At 38.2% G+C, this 26976-nt stretch overlaps 1 protein-coding gene across 6 annotated transcripts; it reads left to right on the forward strand.

Moving 5' to 3' along the window:
- The first annotated feature begins 6 nt into the window (after positions 1–6).
- arhgap40 (Rho GTPase activating protein 40) lies at positions 7–26976 on the forward strand. Of its 6 annotated transcripts, none has more exons than XM_008408444.2 (16): positions 7–204; positions 2901–3058; positions 13557–13777; positions 16670–16890; positions 17414–17492; positions 17954–18102; positions 19106–19271; positions 19533–19624; positions 19872–19949; positions 20671–20830; positions 21544–21626; positions 22467–22673; positions 23091–23216; positions 23337–23488; positions 23687–23742; positions 24200–26976. In XM_008408444.2, exons 3-16 carry the CDS (start codon positions 13576–13578, stop codon positions 24304–24306), a joined length of 1878 nt encoding a protein of 625 aa, XP_008406666.1. In that variant the 5' UTR covers positions 7–204; positions 2901–3058; positions 13557–13575; the 3' UTR covers positions 24307–26976. The 6 variants fall into 6 exon arrangements, with proteins under 6 accessions (XP_008406666.1, XP_008406667.1, XP_008406665.1 ...); XM_008408445.2 differs by having other exon boundaries at positions 2920–3058; XM_008408443.2 differs by lacking the exon at positions 2901–3058.

The raw sequence follows: 26976 nt of genomic DNA on the forward strand, positions 1-26976 counted from the left end.
CTGAGTGACGTCAGACGTAAAGGCGAAAAGGATCAGAAGATGTTAGCGGAGAGCAGAAAGCTTTCGCGTCTCCTCTCACGTCCATCTGGCTGCTGTCACGGCTTTCTGCAGGACTCGTCTCTGTTGTTAAACCTCATGGAAAACGATTCACTTCACGCTCAGTCGAGCCTTCACTCACCGTTGGAGAGGACGGTGTTTTTCCATGTAAGTAAGCTGCCATATTGACGCTTCTTGTAGTTCTCAATGTGTTTTAGCATTCATTTTTCATAGTTAAGTTATTATTTCAAAGTTGCATGTTGTTCTGTTAGTTGTTGGCAGTTTAAGATGGACTAAATATTTTTGCTGTTGGGCTAATTTTACCGTTTTGCATTGTACTGCTCTGTAGGCGTTTGTGGTTGCTAGGATGTAAGGATTTGTTGCTAGGGGCGTTTTTTGCGCCTGCACGTGCATCTTTGCAGGAGTGAGAGGGTTCAGCAGCAGAAAAAAAATATTATATTTGACTAATAAATTGAACTCTCTAAAATTAGTATTGTTTTTTTTTTATTTCATATTTCCTACAGCCTATGTTTTTAACGAAGGCAACTTTTAAGTATCCTATTTTTTTTCTTAATATTTTCAATTATCTTTTGTTTATTTTGAAGGTAGTAGGTAATCATGTTTTGATGCTCCAAAAGGACAATGTCTGTGTACTTTTTCCCTATGCTTTCAGTATATTTTAATTTTAGCTTCCTTTATTTTGCAACTTAACTGTGATCTGATTCTATACCTGTGCTGTATAAATATATCACTTCTAAACTGCCTTAAAACTGAGTGGTTTCAGGTCCCAGACTTTGGCCTCTTGGTATCCCTTACACAGGCTGGTTCACGTTGAAATAAATATTATTGCTAGTAAATTAAGGGAGTGCTTTCCAGACATTTCACTAGCAAAATGTCATTGTAACCTACTACTATGACTAATTGAAGTACACATGGTTAATGAACTAAATACAAGGGCATAATAACAACATTAATAACTTTAGCAACCACAAGACTATGGATATTTCATTTTTCTATTTTTAAGTAGTTATAAATGACTGCAACTAATGATGGCATGCTGTTAGCAGTCATTTTAAAATTAAATTGACCTTTCATTTAACATTTCTTGACCCACACTTGTTACACTAAGTATAGGAACCATTAAATTAGAAAACTGCTACTTGTCTTAAAAAACCATTAGTGTATCTGAACAGAGGCCAAAGGGTGTGTGCTTCAAAAACGAAACAACAAAAGTCAACGCAAATCACTGAGTTGTAATCTACTTTAACTCCATATGGCACGAGAGGAGAAGGTTTCTCAGCTGTCATTAGTACCTTAAGCCCATCAAAGGTCAGTCAGGCAACTTCTGCGATACTTCTGTGAAGGTATTTACGTGGAGACAGTTGTTTTTGTTTTGATTGACGCAAGGGGCAATCTGTTTGCAGAAGAGAGACACATTGACAAATCCATCTGTTAGTTGGACTTTTTGACGTGGACAGTATGGCTCATTACCAGGGCATAATGATGGAAGTATCTTTCGGGACAGCCTGAACACTTCACAATTAAAAATAAAAAATCACCCAGTTGTATCCCAAATAATCTTTACAATGTTTGTTCAGAAATCCTGTCAATTGGGAGTAGATGGTGTTAGTACAGTTAGTTAGTACCTAATTTTGCAGCTTCATTTCACAAGTTTTTTTTTTTTAAGGTATTTGAACTGATAATCTTTAGTTTATATTTAGAAAATACTTGTCTTATAGTGTTGAATTTGGGCAAAAATCCAAGCAGGAATAAGGCTATCTCATACGTAACACTGCCAATATTGTTTAATATTGCTAATTTGCTGCAAATGTGCCAGTGGTGGAGAAACAACCTTACGTTATAGGAAGACTTCAAAAAAAAATTATTTAGACTAAATTTAGATGGGAAAGGTGTGGGTTGAAAATGTATTGACTTACCTAAAATTTTAAAACCTAAAAACTTCTTAGGTTCCTTGTAAAGATTCTTGATAGACATGGAAACATGTAGGGTAAATGACATTTTAATATTGTTTTTCAAAACAGAAAATGGTACTACTAAAATAAGTAATTCCAAAAATATGCAAACATTCACAATCAAAGTCAGGGAGTGGGTTGCCTTTATCTCTAAAGATATCGAAATGAAAACATTTAACTGAGCAAATTTAGAAAACAATAGTGGAAGAGAGTCATAAGTAGTATAAAATAATGCGATACTAAACTAAGACTACTTCAAAATTAGAAGATGAAGCAAAATCAAAACATAATTAAAGCATCGAGAATACAAGAYTTCAGAGCCTGCTTTTTTAGGTCTAAAGGCATTTAAAGGGTGTTGACAGACGACTTTTAGAGTTTGTGGAAGAATGTACTGTAAGAGATATGTTCCGATGAAGTTATTATTGTCTTGATCAGTACGAGAGATTGGGTTACACACACCTGATCTTGTTCCAATCGTTTGTTGATATTACCATGGAGGTATAAGATGAGAACATGCTCATCCACTGTTTATTTGCATGACTTTATTGTTAAATTATAAGTTGTTAGAATATAGAACAGGAATAAAACGCCACACTAAAAATAGAGGAAATTCCTAATCAAGTGTTGAGACAGGACCTGATGCCATCAGACCACAGGTAGTTATTATCTTAACCAACCTGGCCGGAATAACTTTGTCATAAGACCAGAAATCCAAACTGTAACTGCGAACAAGATATTTAATCTGTTTTTGTTTGAAAGACATTAACCACAGGTGACAGTGTTTGATGGCACTTAGCAAAATAAAGTAAAATAAAATGTTGAGCTTCATGTTGCAACATGCAAAATGTAGAATCGGTTTGTTTATATGAACCAAGTTTCTCTTCGTTACAGTTCCCCTCTGTGCTTCCAGAACAAGTTCAACTACTTTGCCTGGATGAATGAATCAATGTGCAAAACTTTACTGTCGTAAAACATGATCCAAGGACACACGCACATCATTGTGGGCGTGTTCAAGAAAATAACTTCCTGCAACTGAGTGTTATCTTTGAGTACGTATGCTTTAGAAATGTCTTGTGCTTGCCATCAAGAGTCTCATACTCATGACTCAGGAATTCACAACATTCAATTTTCTAATATTTTCTGTTTGCTTTGGCTGTCAGATGAAAAGCTCTCTTGTTCAATCAGTTCAATTCACTTTATAATTTCATTTCTCATATTTTATCTGTTTCAGTGAGTTTTTTATATTTGTGAGTGAGCATGTACTGTACACTGATGTGTAAGCAAGCAATTTGCATAAAAAGTGACATTTGGTCATCATTCTCACTGTGTCACCATTCACTTGTTGATCAGACCATCTGGAGGTGTTCAGCCATCCTCTTAATATGATGCATTACTGCTGTAGTTTGGTACATGTATTGAAACCTGTTTTTAAAAATAAAACACATAGTTACTGACCGAAATCACAAAAATAAAAAGCATAGAATTGGCATTGAAAATAATTTTTAAGAATTATTTACCTTGTTACAGATATTTGATTTAGCTTTTTTTCTGCCATACTAAGATTTTCTGCCATACTAAGATTTTTCACATCATCACATTTAAGATTATTTTCTTAAAGAAAAGAATTATTTGCCTTGTTACAGATATTTGATTTAGCTTTTTTCTTCCATACTAAGATTTTTCACATCATCACATTTTATTTCATATAAGGACCACCAGAGTAAATTTTAAAAAGCTGTTTTCAAATTCAAATTTTATTTATTAAGCAAATAAAGACATTCAAAATAACCTGACCCAGTGTGGAAAGCAAGACTAAGAGAAACAAAATCAACTACTATAAGTCAGGCAAGGGTTACAAATCCATTTCTAAGACTCTTGGACTCCTGAAAACCAAAGTGAGAGAAATTATCCATCAATGGAGAACACTTAGAACAGTAGTGGAAATTCCCAGGAGTGCCTATCTTAACAAAATAATCCAATAATGCATTGACAACTTATTCAGGAGGTCAGAAAAGAATCCAGAACATCTAATGCCCTCCAAACCTCACCTGCTTTATCTAGGGTCGGTCTTCATTATTCAAAAACAAGGCAGACCAGGCAAAATGACACCAATAGGAGAATAGCTAAAATAACTGCTGACCAAAAATAACACAACACCTTTGATTGGTTCAAAAGGTTTTGTTCTTCTACCTGATTGAGATGCTACTGCATGACTTTTTCAATGTGGTTGAAGAATAATAACTCAGTAAACAGCTGGCCTAAATTCTTTCAGGCTGAGGAAATATTTACTGCAAATTACTGTAAATAATAGTGGAAGAGAGTCGTAAGTAGCAGCAGTTGTTGCTGCCAACAATGGTACTACCACTTATTAGTTTTATAAGGCTATTACTCTTTCACATAGGGACAGGTTGGATTGGGTATTTATTTTCACCCTGTGTTTTGACCTTCAGTTAATGAAATCATTGTTAGAAAACCTTTTTCTATATTTCCTCAGTTTATATTTGTCCAATAATGCAGCTTGTTTGATGATCTTAAAAACAGCTCAAACAGCAAAGTGGACAGAAAAGTGGGTTTTCAGGGCATTTTTTGTCTTCTTGTGGTCACATCCTTCCAGTTCTTGAACCATACTATAGTTATCTTTGATATCATTGATCTTTTGCTGTGATCTCTATTGCTTGTTGGTCTACTCTCCTTCCCTTTAATTCCAAAAAAGGCCCTGCTTGCCAAGAGGCGGATGAGCAGGGCCACGAGACTGAGTGAGCTGTCACATGCCATCTGTATTTGTCTCGTGAGGACGTGCCCTCACGTTCTACACTCTACTTTCCCTCTGAACGTCTTTGTGAGCTAAGAAGGATTGTCAGATAAGGGCAGAAGGGGCCTGCCAGGGCAGAAATGACAGAGAAAATCCAATAAAAAGGGGAACAAATGTTTTGGACATTTGTGAAAGGCGAGAAAATAGCATATCTTGATGTAGTAGTACAATAAAAAATTTACTCTTAGTTTAAAATACCGGTATAGCATTGAAACTTTGACTAATAAAGGAGGCTACTTCTATCTGTAGCTGACCAGTACTACTTAAACACAAACAGAAACAAGATATTGCAAATAAAATGGGGATTTGTCAAATTGATTGATTCGGTCTGGCCCGTTGGTGAAGTAAGTAGTAAATTAGTTTAGGCTGAAGGACTTGGTGAGGATGGCGGTGTTCCAAGAGGCATCCTTGTAGTCCGTATAATCTGTCCTGATCTGGTCATTGGAAAGTACCAAGATGACAAACAGGTTTATCAGTCTTACCAGATGTCTCTCAGTTTGCAGCAGAGATGGTATGATATTGATGGTTGTAAAAAAAAATCACCTAGAATTTAAAAATGGTCTGAGTTACTGATGACTTATTTAACTTTGTAGAGCAAAGACGAACATGGTGCAACACCTTCCACCTCTCGTTGTGTACTTCCAGTCAACCAGGTAAAATAAGGTTACAGCATTTTTAATTCACTTACCAAACATATTTGGCTCTTTGGAAACACCTAACACTGGCATTAATTAATGTTGTTTTAAAACTACAATGGCAAGTTTTAAACTCCATTTCTATTAAGCAGGTATAGCGAGCTACCTGAACAAACATTCTGGCTAATTACAATACAAGCTGTTACATAATTTTACACATATTTTTAAAAATATTTGGTGATGAAACTGGAATTTTTGTCCAGGGTTATTCTGTCAGAACTCACACCGGCTTATGCATGGAGTTCGCATTTAACATTTGAAATGATGCAATGTTTTGTGTTAGGAGGTTGCATTCATTGTATCATTTATTGTGATAAATTTCACATCATGATAAGAATTTTTTTTTCTGAACAGTAGTATTTGTGACTATTATTGCTGTGTCATTCAGTCAGTCATAAAGTTACCTAAAAAGAAGTATTACCACTTTTATGTTTCTCAATAATATAATAAAATATCATGAAATGATTAGCTTGTCATGAACATTGACCTGAATTTACAAAACGATTTTTTTAGAGGAATGTTTTGATTTTTTTCATTCATATCCCTATTATATCCTGTTCTAGGCATATATGTCTATGTTCACAGTCAAAGAGTGAGAAGCAGGTTCATCCTGAGCAGCGAGCTGCTCCACTCCAGGGCCAACTCAGATAAGCAAGAGTGAACACAAATGCATTCTTTACAAAGGGGAATGCTAGAGTCAGTAATAACATAACAAATGTCTACAGGCTGAAGAAAGCCGTACTAGAGGAAATGTACCAGGTAAACATTCAAAATCACAGAAAGACCCCAGCTGAGATCTGAAACCTGAACATGTCAGGTTTAAATCAACAGTGCCTCCATGCAGCCCTCTATCATTAATAGTTTGAAATGTCTTTGAACTCTAAAGAGTAGCAGAGACATAAAGGAATAGTGTCACGATTCACTGTGTTTGTATTAAACTATATAAGTGAATGCATCAGTAAGAAGTGGGCTGTTTGTTAAACCCCAGAAATACATTTAAAAAATAACACTTTTTACTTTCAACAGAAAATCAGTAAGTTATTTTAGCAATAGTATAAATAATTGTGGCTTATTGGATTACACAATGTTGTCATTTGTACCATTTTGGCCTATAGACTATCAATCCATCCATTTTCTAACACCCTTGTCCCTTAGTGGGGTCGGGAGGGTTGCTGGTGCCTATCTCCAGCTAACGTTCCGGGCGAGAGGCGGGGTCACCCTGGACAGGTCGCCAGTCAGTCGCAGGGCAGGGCCTATAGACTAATAGTTCAATACAGTTATAAAAATTTGCTCCCTGTGCACAATGTGATAGTTTTGTCAGTCTGCTCTTTCTAGAGTAACTCATTCTGATGTTAGCTAGCTGTTTTGTTGGGATATTGGCTCATAGAGATCACGTGATATGCTGTTTAATAAGCAAAATGCTGGTAGCTCACTAACTACAGTTTTGAAATGGCGGTATCATACTGAGAGTGATGCTCTGCACTCCTTTAGTTTTTTTCAGGAAATCTGGAATTTTATATGAATAGCCAAATGCTTTTTTTTTGTAAGAAAAGAAAGTGTTGGAGTCTTTATTTAGCCATTTGACAGGCAATGGCCAGCAACAAGCACAGCTACACTATGCTTCCAGCACCTGGAGAAAGCTCCAATCATGTCAGTACTTTTTTGGCATCTCATTAAAAGCACTTTAATTGTGATAACATTTTTTTGTATGTTTTGGAACCTCTTTTTTTTCACTTAGAAGTACCCTGACACTGGCAACTGGCTTGAATATAGAAATATTTGTTACACACATATTCCTCTTGATGAAGCATAGAGCTGGAAATACATAAGTAGTCTGGAAAAACAGAAAAGGGGTTCATAAAGGGTTACTACTCTCTGTTCGATCTACTGAATTTCCATCCCCACTATCAGTCATCGATTATTTCCCTCTGTTCGTCCTTGCGCATCATCAAGTCAGCTACTTAGTTTTTCTCCCTTTTCCAGCACCCCTTGTAGACCTCCTTTCCTGCTTCAGGATATGATGTAGTGACGTTCCTGCCAGCACAAGCAGACTGTCCTTGTTCTAAAGTGTTTGCACATAGAAGAGATTACAAGGAAACAGCTTGCCAAGGGCAGGCAGCTGCTGTTTCCTCCAGTTTTCAGCAATCTGGGGGGACAACTGCAGGATGCCATGGGGAAAAAGTGGCTCGGCGGCTCTGCTGCTGCTCGCAGGGAAAACCCTCTGGCGGGCAAAAGCCAGGTAGGATGAGGCATTTGTGGTCTAACAACCAGGTTTAGATTAGGAATTACTTGGACAGGGCTTTGGTTTGATTGTCCCTGTTATTAATATTAGAAAAACTATTTTTTGGAGGGGAAACTTTATTAAAATATATGTAAAACTGCTTTCATGTTTCTGATCCATAAAAACTCACTCTGTGTTTGTGGTTCTACATAATTGACCGGAGCATACATACGCTGTCAAGAGTTGAGGATAAACATTTTGTTAATCTTGTTTGTGTAGTCTTAATTGTTACATTCTCTGAAAATTAAGAGGCTTTGTTTGGATTTCATCCACTAAGCTTAGTCTGCTGGACAAGCTGCTTTTGCACGTTGTTTATAGCAGTCCTTGAAATTAGCTGTTTGTTGTGGTTACCTTTTGTTATTCCTTGCTGCTCCAAGTATGAAGATGGACAGCGTTATGTATATCCATTCTTCTCTGGGTGCCTGGCTTCCTGTTGATTCTTTGTGTTTCTGCAAGGTCCATTCAACTAGAAACAATCCCAAACACCCTGACATTTTCAGTAGTCCGTTTTTTTTAGTTGGCGTGGAACATGTGCTTTGTTTTGTGGCTCATGTTGATACAGATTTATATGTTGGTTTAATTTGCTGCTATAGCGCCTGAAGTTTAGCTCAGTGTTGTTCTGTCTTTATTTGTTACAGCTCTTATAGAAGAGTTTAAAAAGTAAAAAAAAATCTGGCATGTTTGGCATTCATGTTTATTTTTCTCTGTTGAGTTAACACCTTGTAGAACCACCTGTGACTGACTGGACGTTTGGAATATTCTTTACAAAAAATTTCAAGCTCGGTAAAACAGAATGAAAGATGTCTGTGAATGGCAAATTTAAGTCAGTTGACTTAAATTGATATAAACCCCCTTCCACTGTAACCATAACACGTTAGCTGTATATTTAAGGGTGTTGTCTGATTGGAAGGTTAACCTTTATTTACTCTGGTCAGCTTCTCTGTCCCAGGATAAGAAAACACTCTCACCAGCATGATGCTGCCACCACCACCACCATGTTTCACGATGGAGATGCGTACTCCCCATTGTAGGGGTTTTCTGTCTCCTAAGATGGTTTGGTGCCATGTTTAAACTGGACTTTTTGTTTTAACAATTGTTTTCATTTGACATATTCTTGTAAAAATACAGAGTTCATCAATAATAGTTCTCTTACTGTGGTTCTTTGTATTGAACAGTGTAATGTTCAGAGTTTGGGCTGTTGTTTTATAGAATATCTGCTTATAAAATTTTATCCCATCTAGCTSGTGTGTTTTAGACTTCATGTTAGTGTTCTTTAATGTTCTCAACAGAAGTCGGAGACATTAAGAGAACAGCTGGGTTTATGCTGAGATTATATTAGAGACCTTATTTGCTTATTAGTTGACTTCTGAAGGCAGTTGGATGTATTGGATTTGATTTTGTGATAAAATCTTAATAAAAACTGAATGAAAGATCCAACAAAATTATTGTGTATAATTACACCACGACGTAGAGGAGTAAAATGAAAATGCCCTGGTGCACTTTTCAGTTTTTTATTTGTAAAAGTTTTGAAACCAGGTAATAGTTTTTCCCCTCACAACTGCTTCCTACTTTTTTGTTGGCCTTCCACATCAAATGTCAATAAAACATCTTAAAATGTATTTATTCATAATGCTTAATTATTTATATATTTATTTATTCTCCACATCACAGTAAAACATAAGAACACAAAAAGAACAGTATGATTACTAATTAAAAAAATAAAAATAATCCAGTCGAATCAGCTGTTTCAGTTTCAAGCTCTATTATAGCATATTTCAGACAGGAGGTGTATCATCTGTGACAAGATGTGAAAGTGTGAAGGTTACATTATGAATACTTTTACAAGAAACTGTTGTTCCAGACAGGACTGAACAAAAATAAAGCATAAACATTTTTATGAATAGTGTAAAATGGAAAGAACAAATAACAGGTCTTTATCTGAGTTGGTAGGAATGCTTGTCTGCTGACAAGCCCATCTAGGGACAAGTGCTGCAAGTTAGCTTTTGCTATAAGCACTGTGATTCAAACATGGGACTGCTGTTCAATTCAATTTGTCTATGTTGATGTGTTTCTAATAAACCTAAATTAAATTAACCAAGTGTTGGGGTCATGGGTCTCTTACATTTCTGTTTTGGGGTTTAGAAGCTTAAATCTTTGTAAATCACTGGTACAGATAACATACCTGACTTTATCTGAGCTCTGTGTCTCCGGAATATTTCCCCATGTTTTCAGCTTCTGCTTAAAAGGTGTTTGTTTACTAACATCAGAAAATTTTGAGCGATAACACTAAGAATGGAAAATAACAGATAACCAGTGAAAAGTCAGTGGTTTGGTGATGTTACAGGGAACAGCGGTTTTCTCTCAGGCAAAGTTGACAGACCTGTAGCACTTGTGGAACTTGAGAAACTTTTCCATGCAAACGTACCGCTAACGGCTTCATAGTTGTTCACATACTTCACCTGGACTCTCTGCAACCTTGGAGACATTTTTTAGTTGTTAAATTAGTTTCAGGTATGAGATTGAGCAAGGATATTTGTCATGACATCATAGACTTAGTACATTTTGTGACTGTCTGCATATAAGGTAACAGTTTGATTTAACTCATACCACGGTTAGCTGTCACCCTTTAGGTATGTGGATTGTTAATGCTGATTAGACATTTCTTTTTTTTAGAATACTTTATTTTGGATTTTTAGTAATAACATCACAAGTATTAACTGACAGGACAAAATTGGTTCACACCTGATTAGACATTTCTCAATAAAAGCTTTAAAACTATTAAAAGGTTTTTGTTCATTCCTCTGACTTCGTCTTTTGATCGTTTTGATTAATACAACTGATAACATAAAGTAAGGCATTGTTCCCTTGATGAATGAGCTCAGAAAAGCTGTCACTGAGAAAGACTAAAAACCTTCTTGAAATGCCAAACGTTAAGTCTGTCAGCTTCCATCCTTGTTTTGAGATAGTTTGTGGTCATTAGAGTGAAACAAGGCTTGTCTTTGTTGTGCTCCAGTCACAGAGTTTACAGGGAGGCAGGTTACAGATTCCAGTTTGAACCAGAGAGCGAACCAGAGAAGGCGTATCTCCACTCAAAGTGGCAGGGGGAAGGGACAGGTGTGAATGTTTTCATAGTACGAGCCTCGTCACTCGCCCTATTGCATTCCAGGCTGCATCACTTCAGCTCAAAGGAACTCAAACCACTGACAGACGTAGATCACTCTCACATGGTGCCCGGTCAGCGACGCTGGATAAAGCTAGATTTTATACAGAGATCGTAATTCCCGGATTGCTTTGGCCCTGTGGACATGGGTGGCAGAGAGAAGGTAGTGCTGAGCAGAATGGAGCCCAAGATGCAGTTTTCATACTTCAGGTTAAATACTTTCAAGCTTCGGCTAGATCATAACCCTACGTGTGAAAAAAAGCGCATGAAGAAGACAAGCAGCAAAAAAAAAGCCAGGTGGGTGTTCTAAAGAGAGTTATTTCTGGAGAATGTTTCTGGAGAAATGTATACATGTGGGGGGKTTTTTTGGTGAATCTCTGTTATACAAGTGAAGTTGCATAGATGATAGCTGGAATGATGTGTCATGAAGCAAAAGAAGTGAAACATAAGAAGAAAACCCAGCTGTAATGTAATTTAAATTGTGTACTCTGTTTTATCCAGTCATTTACTTAAATAGATGGCAAGTTGTTGTTACATAATGGCTTCAGAGGTCTTATATTCTTATTCAAATATCACAAGCCCTATTTTATAGCTTATCTTCATCTTTTGTGCTGTTGATTTTTTGTTTTCTTTTATATACTAGGAAATATACTCTATTTTTAGCCTGACCATTGCAGGAATCATGATAAAAGTTGAGAAAACACTTATTAACAGTCATTTAAATCTAGATTTAATTTGGATTATAATAACTTATGACTATGTGTCTAACAATTTAATTATGCAAGCATGCATGCTATTTAAGTGTAAAAAATGTGACTGCGTTTCTACTGGTCATCCTTACTAATTGTAAAGAGAACAATAGTGTCTATAAATAGCACTAAATATAAACTGAACAGCTGGAATGATTTTTTTAAAAGTTGAAGTTACGAACGTAATATAGATTTATTTTTTTTAAAGTGATTAACAGATACATTTTCCTTTGAATTAATTTATTTTAATGCCATGATTGTTGATTAGTTTAATTAACAATCATAGCATTACAAAATTAGTAGTTCTTGAAATAAGTACTTAAATTAATTAGCTGGGTCAGTGTAATAGCTACAAATCCGGTTCATGAAAACTTCATGTTTGCACTGACTTTAAATGTTGCTTAAACAAAACCTCAGTTATCTTCTTGAACTTCATGGTTCTTTTCTTTTTATTTAAATAGATTCAAACAGATTGAATTGAGGGGAATTTTCTTTTATCATAGTTATGACTAAACTTACTCTTTGGCTGAAAAAGTTTAAATCTGCTTATTGCTGATAGAAAATCATAGTAATTAGCATTTTCTCAAAAGTGAGATGTTTGTAATGCAATCGTAGTGGGTAATGCAATGTCTGCAGGTCGTTTTTATTAATGAGGGCTTCTGAAGCCTTACTGCTAAAAGTTAATCAAGGTTGAATATCTTCTGCACTTCAATTGTGCATCTCAAGCTGCAAATCTGATTGATATTTTAGGTTTAGTTACTTTTAGTCAGCTCAGTATGTGGGTGGATTACAAATCATGGAAAAAGGGTGTTTTAATTGGCTGATGAGATAAAAACCTGCTCAAAATGTAGCTATATAATAGTCAATTTACTGGATTGACTGACTTCCTAATAACTTCAGTTTAAAGTAAAGAAAAAATAACTGATTTTTGTTTTTACTAGAAAATAGCCTTCCTTATGATATATAAAGTAGGCTTATCGTTGTTAGTTCTTTTAGACTATTCATCATTACTTTGATGTCTAACAAACATTTTATTGAAAATTAAATTCTGTTGAAACTCAACCTTCCCCCCTCCATTTCTGCCACTATGAAACTGGTCTAACTAACTTGATTGCATCTTGGGTCACTTGCAGCTGGTATTTTCAGGCATGTTTATCATCCTAAGAACACAATAGAAAGTATGTCAGTTATTTTCTGCCTCTCATTCCAGACGTAGCTGTAATTGCATTGCTTCTCAGAAACCTCTGGTTTGGACTGTTGCCTGAGATTTGCTGAATCAAAGAGTGCCTGACTGAGTGGCGCATCAGCAAAGTGAATCAGCAGAACGCTTCCTGTGTCTGATCAGGAGGTCACATTTTAATGCCTGGGAGTCTGCCCCATTGTTGGTGGGGTGCTTTTGAAAGGACCCTTACTTGAGCAGTGCATTTGTTAAAACAGGAAACTTTCAAGCAGATTATGTGTCTACAAATCCTAATGACAGGTTTCAGCTTATATTATTGGAGCTTCTGTTGTGGGGAAATATGTGTGTAAGATGGAAGGGTGTGACCTTAAGGAAGGCGATTTCATGTTGTTACAGTGACATCTAGTGGATTTTTTGTGGTACTTTTCCTCCAAGCCACATTTTGCAAGAACAATAGAGACCCCCCTTTGTGTCCGCTCTCGCCATCTCTCTCCTCTCGCCGCTCCTACCTTTTGTCTCTCCATCTTTCTGGTCTCTCCAGGCTAATCCATCTTCTCTTCTCCGCCTCTATCTCTTTCATTTCCCTTGTGTTWTTTGTGCCTTTGTGTCTCAGCTCATTTGTTTGCATGCATGCGTGTGACTTCTTTACGTGTGTGTATGTCTGCACCAGAGATCCCAGCCCCACCGAGATGAGCGTGGAGCCCTTGGCCAGCCCGCAGGACCAGGCAGCCGCTGAGCACACTCGCAGCAAAAACTCACCACCAGCACAGGAGCAGGAGCAGCCGGATAAACTGTGCCTGGAATCATTCTGGAGCGAGGTTGAGACCATCCGACAGGGGTGTGGCGAGGCGGATCTCGACCCCACCAGGAGAGACTCCAGACAGTCWGAAGGTAATCCCTGTGATTCTGCTGCAGTCTCCTTAAGGATTGAGAGAAAGAGGAGAAGCAGGATATTTTTTTTTWATTTGTCAGCGTTGTAACGAAATAGTCTTTCTGAGATCTTCTGAGCATCCATATTGTGTATTTACCATGGCAACGAAACAGGGTGTTTTTCTCATATCAGTGATGAACGCTATCAAACACACTGAAGAAAAGGAGCATTCGAGCAGAGGACAAACGGCCAGTCACGAATGCTGATTTAATTAATGGAAATTTATATTATCTATTCAAATGATTAGACCCATTTTTTGGCTTTCAGTTTATTCTTTTGATTCTATGTTTTTATTGATTACTACTAAGTTAACTTACAGCACAAAAACACTGTTAGTATTTTAACTGAGGTTAAACTGCTTTGTATAGTCCAGTGTTTCTCAACCCTGGTCCTCAGCGTCTCCCTGCTCTGCATGTTTTAGATGTGCCTCTATTCCAGAACAGCTGATTCAAATGATTGCATGACCATCAAGTACTGCAGAAGCCCGTTAATCACCCAGAGATACAATTCAGGTGTGTGGCAGAAGGGAAATACCTAAAACATGCAGGACAGGGGGGCGGTGAGGACCAGGGTTGAGAAACACTGGTGTAGACTGTATTTAGAGTTCAAGACAACTTCCTATTTACATATTACTAGTTTCAAAGAATCCATTAACAGTTTGATGCTGGATTCTTAAATTATTTTGCAAAAAGACAAACCAGTTTACTAAGATTTTAATTTAAATTAATTAATTTCAGTTAACTTATAAAGCTCTAAGTATAATACGAACCAGTGAAATAAGGTGTATAATGCTAATTGGTCAAGTTGTCTAAGGCAGTGGTCCCCAACCTCTGGTCCGTGGACCAATTGGTTCCGGGCCGCACAAGAAATAATGAAATATTTCCGTTTTATGTATTATTTGAGTCTGGAGGATCTTTTATTTTGAAAATCCTTTAACCGGATTCTCTCGGTTACTTGCGCGCCAACAYTGAGCCCACAAGCAGCAAAATGAGTAAGAAACAGATCAGATGTCTTTGGAAAGTTTCTTTGCAAAGGGGAAAAGGCCCAGAGAAGAGACAGGAGAATGGATTTATCCCGGACCGGTAGGTGAGTCCCACATTACAAGTAGCTCTGCATAAAATGCGGCGACCGGCTGCTAATGAGGCAATGAAGCTTCAAGCTGCTTCGCCACGTACAGACCAAGCAGGCTGTGGATATAAGCAACACTTTGGGTGTCATTGTCTCCCATCACTCCCAGATGGGACCGTCTCGTTGCAGAGAAACAAGCTCAGGGCTCCCGTTAGTCATTATYGTGAGTTAAAATTTTCACGAAAGTAAAATGTTCGTTTTTGTGGCGCTTCTGTTATTTTGAAGGGATATGTAAACGTTACCATAGCGACCAGAGTCAGAGCGTTTGGGCAATGGTCGAGAGGAGAGGAGTAGAGCTTGTGAGTCTTAAGTCTGGTTTAGACAGCAAGATTTTAAGAATTGTAGGCCGATCCTCCAAACCTCTGTGACCACAGAGCTAATAAAAATATAACAGGTTCGATCGGTCCTCCAAGGCAGGAGCAACCCGAACCAATTCCAGAAGAAAATCCACAAAACCCCCAACATAGCATACGGGAATTTAGAATAACCAAACACGGATGACAATGTAGAAGCAGTAGTGATAGTTTGTGGAGTCATTTTAAGAGATAAAAGACGTAACAAAAAGAAAAGGCGGTGGATAAAAGACGACGGGAGCAGCCGCTCTATTTGCTGCACTATGATTTGGAGGTGACTGTTTTTTTACAGTTAACATTTTTAACTGAATAAACATAAACATATATAATAAGGACCTTTACATACTATAATAATAAACATTTCCACATATCATCTCCGATATCCACCGGACTCTCAGTTGCGCTGTGTCAGCTGTTTAGGATTCCCCTCTGTTCTTACGTCACCTCGCTTTCTGATTGGCTACCTGTCACATTCAGCAGGTTGTATTCTCGTTCCCAAACATGAAAAACCCCACAGGCTGCGATAAAAGGGCCAAGACAACCCAAATTGGGTATATTCAGGCTCTAGCGGGAACACCAACACCGCCTTATCTGACGTTCCACCTCCCCCCCACCACCCGGGCCACAACAAAAATGTCCCAAGTCTTGACCGGTCTGCTGTAATAAAAAGGTTGGGGACCACTGGTCTAAGGAACTTATCCTGTTGCATAATGTGTGCTTATTTAAACAGTTACATTTTCAAAAGAACTAACATTTTTATGCTGTTTCAGTAGTTTTCAATGCTTTTAGAATGARGTGCTGGAAACACTTTGCTCATACTTACAAGACAATCGGCTGTTTATCTGTATTTTGATATCATAAACATAGACATGTCCTGGTTTAGAAACGATGGGAGTGCCAACAATTACTCCTATTAAGGTTTTGAAACTGTAGGTGGGTATGATTGGGATGTAAGCCACCAACTGGAGGTTGTCTAGCCAAGCAGAGTCAACAAATTAACCAGCTAATATTGGCTTCATTTACGTTACTCTTTAAAAGAGAAAAATGACAGAAAGGTGTAATGTGCTGTACTGTAAGTGTGTTTATTTGAAAACAAATACTACTTTTAGCAGGAGTTTGTACTATATTTTTGCTTACCTCAAACATGTCTTTTAAATAACATTATAATAATATTATGTTGTATTATTCATACAGCATCAGGAATAATAGTTGCATGTCTGTTTTAAATAAAAGCAGTTAAATTGTTTTCTGGAATCTCATACTGTACCGTCCCTGATGTTCTGCATGCTCAAACATTTCTTCATCCCCCTCATTTCCATTTCTTTTGGAACATATTTACATCGCCGTGCCTTCTTGGTTTTCACGTCTTAGAGGGGGAACAGGAGGAGCAGTGGCTGGCCGATGCTGGCTTATCGACCCTTATCAGCGAGGACAGCGAGGATGTAGACAAGGCCGTGCTGCTCTCCACTCTGACCCGGACGCAGGCGGAAGCTGTTCAGCGTCGCCTGGATTCCTACACGTTATCTCGCCGCAAAAAGAACAAGCTGCCGCCCAGAGACGTTCGGGACATCTTCAGCTCCCCTATCGCTCAGGTAGCAACGCAGAGAGCATCGAACAGCTGAAATGTTTTTTGTTTTTTTTACTTGTTCTGTGCTCCACATTAAAACACTCACACTTATTTATTAGATGTCTATTTTCAGCGATACTTTGAAAAGTATGACATCAAAGCTTTTAGATTTATGGCACAAGAAAGCCTGTTTGTGTCAGAGGCAGTAACACAAAAAACAAGCTGAAAAGAAATTCTGCGTCTAATCTTATTGTTAATTGAGAACCATCAGAGACTTTTTATTCCAGTGTTTTGTTCTGTACACCAAGACTGACCTATAACAATAAAGGCAAATTGCATGTAAAGGCCACTCTTTGTCCTCGGGGCTTTCTATTCGACAGAGGGGACAGGAACCAGGTTCCTCAGATCATTATCAGTGCTTTATCAAAGGAAACACCCTGTATTCCTGTGTGCATTTACTTCCCTGCAGCAAACCAAGTAATACAGAGTTGATATTTAAAACTGTGGATGAAGGATTTTTGTAGTAAGTCAAACCTCTGTCCTTCCAGGCCCTGCTGCCAGAGTCTCAGAACAGCAAAGATCTTCCTCAGAAGAGTATGGCATCAGTTGCCAAAATGCCTTTCTCAGGTAAGAACAATTATAATCAGTTCAAGGGGAAAAAAGAAGATATATAATCCATTCAAAAGGATGTACCACAATGCAGATGTCTTACAAATTATTTAGAGCTTCCTGAAACATTTCAGTGAACTTAAGGTCTTCTAATTTTACTGGTTCAGATTAATCCATGTTTAACCTTTCAAAGTTTTGTGCCGCTGTGATGGGCAAAAAAATCCATTAATTATTATACAATCAATTCATTATAAAAAATGACTGAAATATAGTCAGGATCCTCCTAAGAACACAATAAGTGTACGAGATAAGTGTCTGTCTACTTCCTTATCTCGTACACTTTGTTGTTCTTGTATGATGAATTTTCCTTCCTTGTCCACCCTTGCATCACACATGCATTTTGGGTATTTTTCCTTTAAGACATTACTGCAGCAGACTTCCTTCACTAAAATAATAAACCAACATGTTTGTGTGTTTAGCAGTGTCACCGGAGCATCAGCGGGCTGCCCCTAAGGAGGAATTCCTCATCACTGACATTGCTTACTGTGAACAAGCCGTGATTTTCATTAAACAGGCCAATTTTCCACTGAACAACATCCCATACAGGAAAGAAGACGGCACCCTGCCTGTGAGCTTGCTTTTCATTTTTTTTGTAATCCTTTTTTTTGTTGTTGTATAAGGAAGTCTTTTTAACATGTCATTTACGTCTGGAAAGTTTACCTGCTACAATTAAATGTAAGAAAAACAAATACTTTAAAGTAAAATGTCAACTGGAAACCATGACAAGTACCTAATGGCTTTTAGCCAGGCTGAGTCCTGTGTTTTGAAAGAAACTATTTAAAAAGTACATAACTTCAGCACATTATACCATTATGTACAACTGCACTGTTTTCACTGGCTCTATAACTGGATTTTCCAGTGAAAATCCAGTTTTAAAATCATTAAAAGGCTAAATGTATAACATTAGGATTGAGCTTTTAAAGCGAGTTTGTGCAAATTGATTTAATTTATTAAGTGTATGTTTGAGCTTTTTTAAGTTAATGTTTGGTTGGGAGAGCTACTATTTTTGTGCTGTGTTAATATATTAACATTTTAAAATTTAAACTCAGTCAGAATTTTCACTATGTCAAAAACCTATAGTTTAAGATTTGTATGTTCTTGTTTACTTCAAAATCTTTTTGTGTCTGTTTAGCTAAACTGGAGCTCACTAGTCGSCGCTAAATGTATCGAAGAATTGTATTTATTTTTACAGAATTTACTCTGGGCTACAGTCCCAGCTTGGATGAATGGGATTTTGAGTCATAAACGGTTTAAATTCTTATGCAAATTTGACAATAATATTCACAAATATTGCTACAAGTCATTTTTAATCCACCCCTGGTCAGGATTAGACAATGAGGTTAAGATCTTAAGAAATTAGCGGAAACAAAGAAAGAGTTGTTGCGTCAAAGTCCAGCGGCTTTTGTTTTTCTATTTCAGGCTAAATAGATTTCCTATGAGTAAGAACCGAGTTATGGGCTTTGGTGAACTGATGGTGTTTAATATGCCTGGATCCCTTTCTTCTTGTCATTTCTTATTTTTTATGCATTTTTTATGCTTTCTCTGTCTCAATTTTTCTTTAATGTCCATAGCGGGTGATCTGCCCTAAGTGCCGCCTCGGAGTGACTCGTATTCAAGATCTCTCCCACGCTGACATGAAGAAGGTTCGTCAGTTGGCTCTCATCGACATGACGGCGCTCTGCGACCTCTTGGAGCTGGAGGTTAAAAGGCACAAGACTGGGAAAAGGAAAATCGCAGGTGTGACAGCTCTGCTGAATTAAATGCTCACAAGAAACAAACATTGAAACTGACTCTATAGATAGGTTTTATCCTCTCTTTGTTTAAAGATAAAATCTTTGCATTTTTAGTTAGAAATTTGTTTACTTTTAAGTAAAGATAGTTACTAAATATGAAAAGTAATAATATATAAGAGAAAACCCAGCTCACTCTTTTCTTCTGTTGTTTTGGACTGAGGTTTTTTTGTACGAATCTCATGTTTGATGTTTCAATCTGTTACAGAGAGCACGCTGTTTGGGGTACCGCTGGCCACCCTGCTGGAAACCGATCAGAAAATCAGACCAAACACCTCAATTCCTCTCTTCCTGCACATGGTATGTGTCTGTCTACTGCTCATGCATAACTCCGCTTTTCCCTTTGTTGCTTTGTAAATGAATAATTTTGGAAGCAATTTGCCTCTACTGGCACACAAATGAACCAGAAAACTTTAAAAATCAGAGTGATCTCTCTACACTTAGTGGTTTGACCACACCCTGTCTGTAGAGGCAGTTACTGACTCTGACCAGCAGAGGTGAGCAGGAGAGTCGCAGATTTTGATGTCTGGTTCTGCTTTTTGTGCAGCTGCTGTCGTTTCTGGAAAAGAAAGGAGTCGATTCAGAGGGGATCCTGCGGGTTCCAGGATCTCAGTCCAGGATAAAGGTACAAGTTCTCACCCATTCAAAATGAAGTGACCCTCATGCTCGTCAGAATACTGATTATTTTTGTGAAATGTCAAAAATGCTTGAATGTCAATTGGTTTTTCAAAGATTAACTACACCTGACATTTACCGTAACGAGTCCCAGTAAGACAGAATCAATTATACTTTTTTTTTTAGCAGCTGCAGCCAAGTGACCCTTTATCATTCTGTACTTATTTGCTTCTTCTTAATACAGCAGTTAAATGAGACCAGCCACCAGAGGGCGCCAGTTGGCACTAAATCACTGAAAGAGAGAATAACCAAGAAGGACTGATAACCTAAAAGTGGATTTGCAAACAATGCTGTCTTGAGACATTTATTAGATATAAAATTTTTCATTTGTACTACRCAGCATCGACTAAACTCAACATCTGATATTGTCCCTGTTTGAAGAATACTCTTTATCACAACTACATAAAAATAATGCAGTATTCCAGTTAACTAAAGTTGTTGCCATTTTAGAAGAGTTCTCAAAACTAGATATTAAAAGACAGTTTTTATAGAACATTATWAGAGAAATCAAATAAGACGGTCAACTTTTTTTCTATTAAAAGCAATTAAACCTAAAACAGCAAAGACACAGACTGATTTGCAAGACATAACTTTACCTAGTTTACCTACACTTCTCTGTTTATTTTCATATTTGATGTTTTTATAATGCTGATATCACTCGCTGTCTGCAGCTGCTGCAGCAGAACCTGGAGGCCAATTTTTACAGGAGCCGTTTCAACTGGGATGAAGTGAGTCCAAATGATGCTGCTGCCCTCTTAAAGAAGTTCATCCGAGAGCTTCCTGACCCGCTGCTCACTGCAGAATACCTCAACACCTTCAGCGCCGTCAGAGGTCAGTGGGCTTTAATCGGCAGATCTTACTGTTGCATATTTGTAATCCCTGTTATGTTCCTTTTAAGATAGTGAACAGTACCAGAAAAAGTAAACACTTGACATTTTATTTGATAGTATCTCATATGTTACTGTAWAATATAATGATATGCAATATTTCTTCTTTCACTTACCCACACATTAATCTGATGGCCACATTTCCTGACTTCTGGTCTGGGTTTTTGTAATCACTTGCGTCTCCTTTATTGGGATGGCAATCCTTTGTGGTCCTTATCTTTTCTGTTCCAGCTYWGAAATCAATCTTAAGATGAACAAGTTGATATCTTTAAAATACATCCAGTTCCCCACAAATGCACAGCATCTTCAAAATTCAGCTTTTTTCACAGAGGTTTGACTTTAATAAAAAAAAAACAGATTAATATTAATTTCATCTGACTGATGGCAGCTGAGCTGTGGTTTGTAAGCAGGATCAGTGCAAGTGATAAACGACTTGTGACCACAGAGACATAAGCTAACAATCCTAATGGCTGCCGGTCACAATGCCATTAATCTCTGGACATCCCATTACTCTTAGTCAAACACAGAGGAAATGAGCAGTGCCTGAGCGTACGTGCGCGCGCGCGCGTGTGTGTGTGCGTGTGCGCGCGTGTGTGTGTGCGTGCGTGTGTGTGTGTGTGTGTTCAGTCTTTCTTACCTTGTTGTTTTGTTCTCCAGACATCACAGAACTGAGGCAGAAACTGCACATGTTGAACCTGCTCATCCTGCTGCTCCCTGAGCCCAACAGGAGCACACTGAAGGTAAACACATCACAACTCCTGAAGACTGTGATTGATGGCTTCACAAAGAAACACACATAACATTTGTTCATTCMAGTGTCATTCTTTTGAGATATTAGTTTGGTGCTGTCAMAACATCTAGCTTGACAGRCAGGGAGATGGGTCTGGAGAGGTATGGACAAAGTAAATAGAGTTAAGGAAYTTTATTCTATTTCAGGACTTTATTTCACTTGTGTAAAAGATTAATCCATCCATTTCAATTSTTTTTGYACTAGTAAAAATCTGCAGTGTGACATACATTTGTACAATCTCAGTATTCAACAAAAATATAGCAATTACCTGTTTTCCTGATATTGCTCTGACCTACCCTCCTTTTGACATTTCATAACTTGTAAAGTTTCTAATTTGAACGTTSCRTTTGCAGCAATAATAGAGTGTCTGTAGGGAGTAAAACACTCTCAATTTTCCTTTTAGTCAATGACCGCAATGTGAACCTTTAACAGTAAATAGCAAATATGCTRGCTGTAACCCACTRCAGTGTTTTTGACAGAAACATGACCCATTTAACCAAAGCATGTTTCATAAYGTTTTAAACACTCTCCTCTGTTATATAATGTTCTACATCTGTCGTGACCAGCTTTTACTAATCCAGCTGCGCAGTCAATTCTACGTATAGCAAATGAGAGGAGCACAAAAGCCACCTGCACCAACTATTTCAACTCCACTTGAAGTAGCTGAAAATAACTTATGCCCTAACAAACCAGTTTAGCAGAGCTGATAGGATTCCTTCTCATAAACAGTTCACTGTAACATCATCCCTGCCTCATTTAATTGGGCTCACTTATGTTTCTTTTCTGCCAGGCCCTGCTGGAGTTCCTCAGTAAGGTGGTCAACAGAGAGAAGAAGAACAGGATGAACCTGTGGGCCGTGGCAACCATCATGGCTCCCAACCTCTTCCTGCATAAGGCCGTCCCGAGCCGACTGACGGATGGGGCAGAGAAAGGACAGGCAGAGAAAGCAGCTGATGTGATAAGGCTTCTCATTCGTTACCAAGACCTCCTCTGGACGGTGAGAAGAATTATTTACATTAGCCATGACATGTCCAGTGTGAATCTACACCAACATATAGTTTGTAATAGGATTCTAAATGCTACAAACTGTTTTAAAGCTTACAGTTCTTGAGAACATTTTTTGTTTATATTTGGCAATAACTAGGAATATCCTACATATTAAAGGAAACCTGTTTCTGCAGCTCATGGAAAGCAGTTTGTCAATAACCTTCCTCAGAGTAGAAGTGTGGTGCATAAAGAAGCACTTTTTTCTGTAGACTTGTTCTCTACATTGTTGTTAGTAAAAGTGGAAAATAAAATGGAGCCTTGGATTAAGCCCAGGTGGATTTCTTTTTAAATGTAGATCAAGTGTTTGTAATCTTCATACAGTGTTTATTTGTAGGAATGCTAATTCATGTTGCCCTTCTCTCCTCAGGTTCCTAACTTCCTCATGAGCCAGGTGCGTCGGCTAAATGAGAACAGTAACMGGCGCTATCAGTTCAAGAACCTGCTGAGAAAGATCCAGCCGGACAGCAGAGAAAAACCAGAGAAAAACTCAGAGGTGAGCTTGTTCAGCAGYTCTGTTGATTTTAAAACATTGTATAATCATTGGAATCCCTTACAACGTTTAGGTTGTTCTCCAATGTTCCATCCAAAGTGAATATCCGTTTCTGTTCTTTAGCCACGTCGCACTATAAAAATCCAGGTGGGAGATCTGGTGAACGGCACGATGGAGTTCCAGCTCAACATTAACTGCAGAACCTCGGACCTGCTCGCCCAGTTTTACCGCCAGTTCCTCCGCAGCCCGGAAAATGGAAAGGGGAAAATGCGGAGGTATGAGAYTTATTCAGGTTTTAAATTACACTCTCAAATCATYGAGCTCTGAAACATGAAATAGAATCTAAACCTTCCTGTTAAGATTTAGATTATTTGTGTGTCTTGTGCTCAGTCATTATCATGTCTGATGTTTTCTGTAAGAATTGAACTTGTACGCATTATATAACACTTTGCATAACTGTTTTCTGTTAACAGAAACGGCTCAGTGGGATACCCAGACTGTGCCCTGTATGAAGTAGGAGGGAATATTGGTGAGTTGTTTTTTGTTTTGTTTTTTTTGCTTGTTTTTCTCTTAAGAGCAATGCTGACATTTGCATGTCTTTCTGCTCACTGGGCTGATGAGAGTTACAAGGTGAATTGTTCAGGAGATAAAGAGACATGAAGTGTGCATCTGCAGTCATCAGAGCAGATAAATGCTTATAGGCATGTCTGTGCATTCCCATAAGTGTTATCKGTGCAACAGAGAGTTGTTTGTCAGTTTGATTGCATCAGAAAAATCTTTAAATTGYATTGTTTGGACTCACTTGAAAGATAAAATGAGTTTAGGTCCTTTTTGTTACTGAAGATTTTAAATTTACAATCTAAACTAAATAAAAAATGACTTTTTTCCATAGWAGTGACAGTTCAGTTATCTGYAAATTCAGACAGCTATGAAGTTTGCTGCAAACTCTAATTTGCGGTTAAGTGAAGTTTTGTGTGTATCTACAGGAGAGCACTGTTTGGACACCGAGACGCATCTCCTGGACCTGTACAACAGTAACCCTGGAGGAGAATGGGTCATCAAAACGAAGCCCAACGTAGGCAGAGGGCAGTGACACRRAGCCTGCTGGACAACGGATGGACAGAACGAGCAACAGATTTCAGAGAAGAGATGAAGATCTCTTCTTAAAAGCTCCTCACAGCCCCTGCTCTTCCTCTGAGCAACAAGCAGGAAGGGGGACAGATGGAGCCGACAGAAGCATTTATCTGCCTGGAGCAGAGTTGAGAAATTCTGATYCCTGCTTTTTGTCTCCCTCTGCCACTCGGCTGCRCTCCATCTTCTCCTCCTCCTTTCTCTCTTTGGACGATCATTTCATTGGTTGCTGCACTGCTGCAAGCAAAAAGCTGCTAACATGACTCATTACTTCAAGCGGAGAACCTGCTGCACAGAAAACAAAACGGAACAGCGAAGAGACGGAGGGAGTAGCCGGACAGTTGGCTTTGACGTATTTTCTCTGAAGCAGTCGTCTCCAGCTACAAGCGAACAGATGGGGATGCAGAGAACCTCTGGCTATCCTGAGCCCTCCACTCGCCTCGACTTCACCTCATACCAGCTTCTGCTCCACATACACGTTTTTCTGGCTTTACTCCAAAGGGAATACAAGGACATAGGGGTTCTCTGTATATATTTTAAACAAAAACAGGACCCAAGTACCTAAGATGTGTTAGTATTTAATTAAGGTGAATGTTTTAAAGAAAAGCAGAACAAAAAAATCTTCCAGCAGATGGAGGTAAAATTTTACAAAAAACAAACAACATAATGCCTTTATTACTAGAGATGCACCAATAATTCAGTCAGAGATCTAAATTTGACAAATTTTCTTCAGTCGGCTATTATCAGTGAACTGCAGGTCAAATACTGAGAAATCAGATTTGATTTCATTTAATGCATTAAACTAAGAACTTCTCCTATTTTTCAACTATGACTATGTTAAAGACATGAAAGACCATGTTTTGATGCTTAAGATGGTCTTGTCATTCCTTCATAAAACAACCTGACACACAATTATCTCTTTTATCTCTTTAATGTAATATGTATATATATATATATATACACACCGTACACACCGTATTAGAAAATACAATATTAGAAGTGTTTCAAACTGAATTCGGTAGATCGGATTTCAGAGAAAATTAAAAATTGGTATTGGCCAGTCTGACTGGTGCATCTCTACTGTATTAATTGACTTTATTGTTCTGCTCCTATAAAAAAGGTAATAATAATTCTGATCATGTCAGAGAAATAAGAGATCCCTTCAGTATTGCCTGTCGTTGTTCATGATTTAGAAACAGAAAACCCCTTTGTCTTTATTTCCTCATGCCAAACAGGATGAGAAAATGCTAAAGATGGAGGGCAGAAGAAGATAACTTAACAAATGTTCTTAAGAATCAACCAGATCAATTAGTTAATTAGCCTCATCGATCACTTGTATTTCTCAGCTCCTTTGTTGATCTGTGGCATTCAAAGAGAGGAACTGACTGAACTGACACCTTTTATCCATGAAGCTGGCTCGACTTTGGACCTAAAAATTATTTTGCCTCATCGACGTGTTTGGTGGCAGATTTTGCACCTCAAAAGGGAGTCGTTAAGGACACGCTGAAGCTGGTCTTCATTTGTCATTTTTGACTACATGAATGWAGGAAAACAGTGCCGAAGTGACTCTTAAGGCACGCTGACACTATTATAATTATGAATATTATTTATATGATTGTAACACAGTTGTTGCTTCGTTGTGAGTGTTGTGTTAGATAGAKATACTTGAGGAAAGCTGGCCCAGACTCGGTATGGGATCTTTCATACTTTTTAAACAGATCTCTTTAAAGCTGTAAGTTGAATGCTTTTCCTGTGTAAATGTGCCGTGATGAGAAGCAGGACTGTCGCTTCTTGAAGCTTTTCCAAACACACACGAGCAGCAGATGAATGTTTTAACATTTTGTGCCGATCGTCAAAAGGTAATTGTTTTTGCAGCCGGAGCCATGTTGTGGCGCCGCGGCCATTTTGTACGGGGGGAGTATCTCTCAGGCTGCACTCGATAAACGTGGTAGTGACAGCAGGCGCCTGCACCAAAATCCATCAACGCCCTCTGCTCCATCTCTGTCAGCTCCCCATAATGGGCCATAATGACGGCATCAGAAACGCACAGAGGAATCGCATCTCTCTGATAAAGCAGAGGGTAATAAATGGGTGCTATAAATTCTTCCCCATACATGGACTCAACAACAGCTCTCTGTTTGCGTGTGCATACGTGTGTGTGTGTGTGCGTGTGCGTGCGCGTGCGTGTGTGTGTGTGTGTGTGTGTGTGATGGGCTTCATTACACATGTCCAACAGACCAGTCGCCGGGTCCGTACAGGCACAGTTCGTTGCTACGGCACAAAGCAAACTGAAGGGATGGCCTTCTGCTGAACGGCATGAACAAACCACGAAGTGGTGTCACCTCTTCTCAATACAGGAAACTCTTTTTGTCTTTGTATATACATGAATGCGTGTGTGAGTGYGAGTGTGTATGAAAGAAACTCTGAGACAGTATTACTAGCAGAAAATTGAATGAACTTCTTGCCGATTTCTGGTGTAAATCCTAGACGTCAGCCAGCAGACGTCCGAATGTATATTTAAGCTCTTAACATTGTTTTTAACTTGTCTGTGAAAATACTTTTCTGTAGAAAGGAAAAACTTTTGAAAACTGTTCAATTTTTGGCAATAAACGTGAGCCTAACGCTGTGCTAA

Source organism: Poecilia reticulata, linkage group LG5 (genome assembly GCF_000633615.1).
Source record: "Poecilia reticulata strain Guanapo linkage group LG5, Guppy_female_1.0+MT, whole genome shotgun sequence".
NCBI lineage: Eukaryota > Metazoa > Chordata > Actinopteri > Cyprinodontiformes > Poeciliidae > Poecilia > Poecilia reticulata.